General features: G+C 40.8%; 1 protein-coding gene across 1 annotated transcript in view; it reads left to right on the plus strand.

Annotated features, from left to right (window-relative positions):
* Positions 1-5,444, plus strand: part of app (Palmitoyltransferase app) — a 28,940-nt gene extending 23,496 nt beyond the window's left edge. The window contains exon 10 of the mRNA XM_080286782.1: positions 5,070-5,444. Within this exon, the coding sequence (XP_080142908.1) occupies positions 5,070-5,386 (317 nt within the window). The 3' untranslated portion in view covers positions 5,387-5,444. The remainder of the gene's footprint in view (positions 1-5,069) is intronic.
* The last annotated feature ends 556 nt before the right edge of the window (positions 5,445-6,000 follow it).

Genomic DNA, 6,000 nt, shown 5'->3' on the forward strand with positions numbered 1-6,000 from the left:
AATAAATCACTTTAGAGGAGGTGCTAGGAAGGCTCCTAACCTGACAAGAGTACCGGCCTATATCTAAACCCTTCAGTTTAAAAAGTCTGTCCTAAGCTGAATATGAGTCTGGTGGTAGCAAGAGTATTGTCAAGATAAGTCACCAGAGTGAAGGGGTTAAGGGATAGTACTGAAAAACAAGTCACCAGATTGAGGGTGTTGAGGGGTAGTTGGTGTAGTAGTGGTATGTAGAGGGGGAGCATGATAGGAGCTCTAACATATATCCCTGTCTCTCTTTTCTCCCCTCACGCTGCCTCCCTCCTCTCCACCTGTGGCTGTCTCTCCTGTCGTCCACTAGGCATTAATGTCAACAACAACAACAGCAGCAACAACAACAACTTTACTAATGTGCACAGAGGCCATCCCTGCGGCCGGGTTCAAAAAATGACAGGGAGAAAATTGCGAAAACCAAACCGCGACCTTGACGACCAACACATACCCATTATCTTGCACAACCAGTCCTCTCGTAGCTCCCTGGTGGACTGAGGCATGTATTCTGACGGCTAAACGATGCTTGATAGCACCTCTGCCTGACCTATTGATTTCAGTTTTGGGTGGCCTTGGTGCTAGAGGGGGATCCCTTCATGTGGTGGCACTGATATAACCAGGTGGGTCCACTGCCTGCTTGTACAAACACCCCTCAACTACTTCTCTATTTCCCCAAGAGGAGGATGGTGGGTTGCAGGAAGGCAACTTAAGCCTGCAGTCCGCTGGGTTTACATATCCGATGAACCTGGGGTCCACAACGACAGTCAGCCATCAGTATTCATTGGGGTTACGTTAAAACCGTCCCACGAATTACAAAAATCCCTGAATGATTTGTGTCATCAGTGAGATGCACCTGCCATTATAATTTAACTACATGATCACCTTAAAACCCTTTACAGTCCCCTGAAAATCATCATACTTTAAAATCAACATATTAAAGGTGTATTTTGAGATTATTGGTTAACCTCTTTCACTCCATTGTTGTATTGTATTACGTTCCCTGTCTCCATACACATTTATTCAACTTTGGAGGGAGTGTCTGAACTTGGGAGGTTAGATAGAGCCTTCACTGATCCCTTCAGTTGGAGACCATCCCTAAGTTGAATAAAATTATCCGGAGATATGAATAACTCTCAAGTAATACATAGGGAGGTATTCTAGTACGGTTAGGAAGCATATCAACACCTCTTCCTTACCCATTTATTTTTTATTCTGCTCTGTTACTATATTCTTGTGTGTTATGCAGTCTGTGTTGCTACTGAAAAGACATTAGAGGCAAACCAAGGGATATTATTATGAGTAGTTTGGAAAATAAATTGTTAGGGAAGAGGTGTTATGGAGCGTCCTTACCTGCTAACACCTCTCCCTTATCAATTTCTTTCTGATTCTGCACCGTTACTATATTCCTGTGTGTTATTCATGCAGTCTGTGTTGATACTGAAAAGACATCTGAGGCTAACCAGGAGATATTAATGAGTAGTTTGGAAAATAATTCAATAAGGAAGAAGTGTTAGGGAGCTTCCTTACCTGACAAGAATACAGGCCTTAGTCGGATGGAAGGGGTTAACACACAAATAACCAAACCCATGAATATAAACTAGAGGGGCGATTGTATTGGTGGTCCTTATAACTCAGATGTGTGTCCTAGAATATCTCGGCTGTCTTCCCAAAACTGGTATTGTAAATTAAAGGAAACTGGCAAATTGTTGTATTGTTAGCCATGGCACTTATACAATTGATCGGTAATTGACTGTGGAAAAAATGATAAACGAGAACAAAAGGCTGTAATGTGCAAAAATTAGGAGTATGTAGATTGAAAGTACATCAGTGAGGAAGAGGCAAAAAGATGAAATAGAATAGCAGGCTCTAATATAAACAGTACATAACAATTCATCTATAATTTACCATGGAATAATGAGAAGTAAGAGAATAAGAGGCTGTGATATGCAAAAATACATAGATTTAAAGGAAGTACAGTATATCAGTGAGGAAGAATTAAAAAAAAAAAAAAACTGTAATGTGCAAAAATACATACATTCATAGTTCATTGATGAGTTATAAAAAAAAAAAAAAAAAAAAAAGGGCTCCTAATATCCAAAATTATCCAAAATACATAGAGTAGGAAGAGGTGCTAGCAAGTTTCCATAGCTAACTAGATATTGCTCTCTAGAGGTTCAAAAATTTCTCCAATAAATATTTGCCACCTTAAGCATGTCTTGGATACTGAAGGTGGGTTATTGCATGGGGCTGGAGTCACCAATGAACTTGCAATCAATTTCCTCTTGTAACTTGGATTTATTAATGTAGGCTGTGACAGGGAAAGTACTTTGGAATGGTTTGGCCAAGTGGAAAGGCTGGGGAGTGAGAGATTGGCATGGAAGGTGTATGTGAGTGTGAGGGAGAGGGGGACTGAGGATGCTTTGGAGAGACAGTATGTGAGTGCAGTGGAGAGGGAGAGGACCGAGGATGATGTGGAGTGTATTTGAGTGATATGGAGAGGGAGAGAGAGACCAAAGATGATGTGGAGAGTGTATGTGAGTGAGGTAGCAGGAAGAGGTGGGCAGAGGATGATAGTGAAGGGATGGGTTGGAGAGATATGTGAATGAGGATGGTTTTAGCCAGAGAAAAGGCAGCCTAATGTCAAAGGACAGTGTGGCATGGATGTGAGTTTCTGTTTATAGGTAGATTCCACAAGAGTATAGCCTTCCTAGTCCCTTGTTCATCCTATAAAATCATATCTAAAATTAAGCAAGAAAAATTATTGGAGGTTATTTCCATGTCTGATCCGTTCTACATAAAGAAATCTTATTCTTTTTCCCTTTTAACTTGACCCAAAATTCCCATATCCTTTTTGAATGCTTACTTGTCAGAAGAGATTAATGCTAGAATGTGGTGCAAGTCATGAAAAAAATAAAAAAAGAATGTAGTCATGGTATTGTCTTTATCTTCCATTGAGTTACTTGAAATTAGCTGCAATATGAAAATCTCTGGCAGGTTACGGTAAACAGGCTGTAGTTACAAGAGGGGATTGATTGTTAATTTGTTTGTGAATCTAGCCCCTTGCCGGCATGGTTAAGACACTCAGGCTCCTACGACGTACTCACTTTAGTAAAGTCATCTTGCAATAGTGGAACAACACAGGCAGTCCTCATTTGAAATAAGAGACAAAATCTATAGTATCACAGCTTTTTCTGTACATATGGTGTTATAAATTAGGAGAACCAGCAAATAACCTTCATAGCTAGCAGTGCAAGTAGTAGGCAGTTTTTCTCCAAGATAACAGATTTAACAAGCACCTTTATTCCTTGCACTTGCTGACACTTACCCTGCTGGGGGTTTGGCAGCCAAAGCACCCTCTCAGAGAATATTAGTTTGTACCAGCCTTGGAGCACTGGGTGTTTTACCCCCAGTGGTTATGTGTACAAAGGTGGCTTTAAGATATTTGCCATAATTTGGAGTTTTGTTACATGCATACTTTTCAGAAAGTCAGTAGTGTAGTTAACAGAAAAGAAAAAGTTACATAATAAGGACTGCCTGTTCTAGTGTTATCCCAGGCTTGAGATGGTCATTAGATACCCCAGTTTAGTATACCGCACGTAAGACCCTTATAGCATTGCATGATATGTTGTTTACACACCTAGCTACTAGCCTTTACCTCTGTTATTGTTGCAGTCACCCTAAATGCATTCATTGCAGTGATGTATTAGTTTATGCTTGTGACCTGTTGATAGCAGCTCAGGAGAGGTCTGTAGTTTTGAAATGGTGCAGTCTTCTCTACTCAAGGGGTTAATGAAGGCTGTACCTAACCTCTCCAGTTTGATCAGTGTCTCCTAACTTGAAATAAGATTAAAAAAGACATCACTGAATTGAATGGGTTTTCCCCTCGCTTAACCACATCATTTAGTGTCAGGCAGTGTATTTACTTCTTGCCCTAGTGTTTTGGTTTTGATAAAGGCTGTTAAATATTTACTTGTTGGTTATACATGATTAGTATGTATTTTGTAATTCTTTTCTCCATACACAGTAACCCTTTTGTGGCTGTCGATGCACTTTGTCATTTTATTCTGGTAAAATTCATATTGTTTTATTCAGGTGAGGGAATTTCAGTTGATTCAAGCTAATAGCTGTCACATCTCTGATTGCTGTATATCCTTCACCTGAACAGAATTATCTAGTGATAGCCAGAGTAAACTATCCTAACACTTTCTCATTCCCTTGCAGGTTGTTTTGGTTGGCGTAATTTGAGAGTTGGAAAGTTTTTGTAGCCAAATGCAATTGTGCAAATTTTTGTAAATGATCAACACACAACAAGGTTAATAAATGTTATAAGTATTTTAAATTTGGCCGCAGTCATGTGTCCAAACAGTCATGCAGAAACATCTTGGACACTGTGGCATTCAAAGAATGGGAAAGTGTTAATGTTTCCATAGAAAGCATAAGGTGAAAGGTATGAATATGTAATTGCATTTTTGAAAGCTGCAGAAAACTATTGTTTGTGTGTAATGCTGTGTTAAACTTTTCAATCCAGTGACAGGTTTTATTCTTGCTGCTGCCAGATTTTTTTTTTTTTTTTTTTCTTCCATCTTAGGACAGACCCATAGTAGTGATGGGGTTAACAGAGACTTGCTGTGACCCTCCACTTCAAAATGTCTATCCTGATTTAGAGAGAAAAAAAAAAAGTGTGTACAGAAAGCAAGAATAGAGTGAAAAATTCATCACTGGATTGAAGGGCTATATAGCTGACCACAGTTATGGTAGCAGAATAATTCCATACATCATATGGTGTGGAGGATTCAAGAGCTTCAGCTGGATGTGACCCATGAGGGTTCACAGCCAAGAAATTTGTCAAAGTTTATTTCTCACAAAATACCTCTCAGTGGTAAGCAAATGGTCATTCTTACCTTAAATGTTTGGCCTAAGTAGCCTAGACTAGGGATCTCATGCCCTGATGGTGAGTAAAAGATTGGATAATTGGTAAGAGTAGTTAGAATAATTTCATTGCTTGTGTGTGTTAATGTGTTAATTTGTGTATATATTTACAGGTAAAGATGGCATGAGTATGAGTGCTGGTGTAGGCACTACATCCCCCCCAGTCAACCCCATACAGCCCCCAGTAGTGCCAGCCACCCACCTTCCAACCACAGGCAGTGCGGCTGACTCTGGGGTCGCCAGCAGCAGCAGCATAAGTGGTCCTGGTGCGGGCAGTGGGGTGGTGGGGTCAACAGGAGTGTCCAGTAGTCAGCTGTATCTCCTTGACAGCTCCTATGACCTCGACCTTGACTCCATTGATGGGTCCGTGTCACAACCCTCACACTCTGAGTCATCACAGTTGGGCCTCATCCACAGTAATGCCGTCTAAAGGCCATTCCAAATTAGGATTACACTCGGCCATGACTCCTACCCTTCCCCACCTGCCCATACTCAACCCCCCACCTGTGACTCACTCCAGCCTCTGTAACTCCTCTAGTTGTGACTTATCCTTCCACAATTGCCCTTACTCCACTACGAACTCCACCCTAGACTTACAAACTTGCACACCTGCTGATACCCACTCTCTCTAACTCCACCTCTAACTGTGATTTTGATATGAAGTACTGTATATTCACAGGTGGTGGAATTATACTCAACTGCAACTACCTACCCATACTCCATCACTCAGATTCCACCTCTTGTGTCTATAATTCTATTTCAAGATGGTTTATAGTTACAGATAATAAGACTGCATCGCTGTAGGCAGGTGTGAAAAGGTGTTAACTATATCCATTGCAACTATAATCCTAATTTGAAACAGACAAAAGTTACAGGAGGTAGGATTAAAGTGAGGAAGTGTAGACAGATGTAGAAGGGTTTAAGTCATGTCCAGGAATAATTTTGATTTGGAATGGACTAAAATATCCTCCCTGTTGCCCACCAGGTCCCCCCCCCCCTCCCCAGGTGGTGCAGTAATCATCCTCTGACATTCAGCGTGGTGTT

The sequence above is a fragment of the Coenobita brevimanus genome, chromosome 114 (assembly GCF_032717465.1).
Source record: "Coenobita brevimanus isolate Jiangsu-jjx chromosome 114, ASM3271746v2, whole genome shotgun sequence".
NCBI classification, from domain to species: domain Eukaryota; kingdom Metazoa; phylum Arthropoda; class Malacostraca; order Decapoda; family Coenobitidae; genus Coenobita; species Coenobita brevimanus.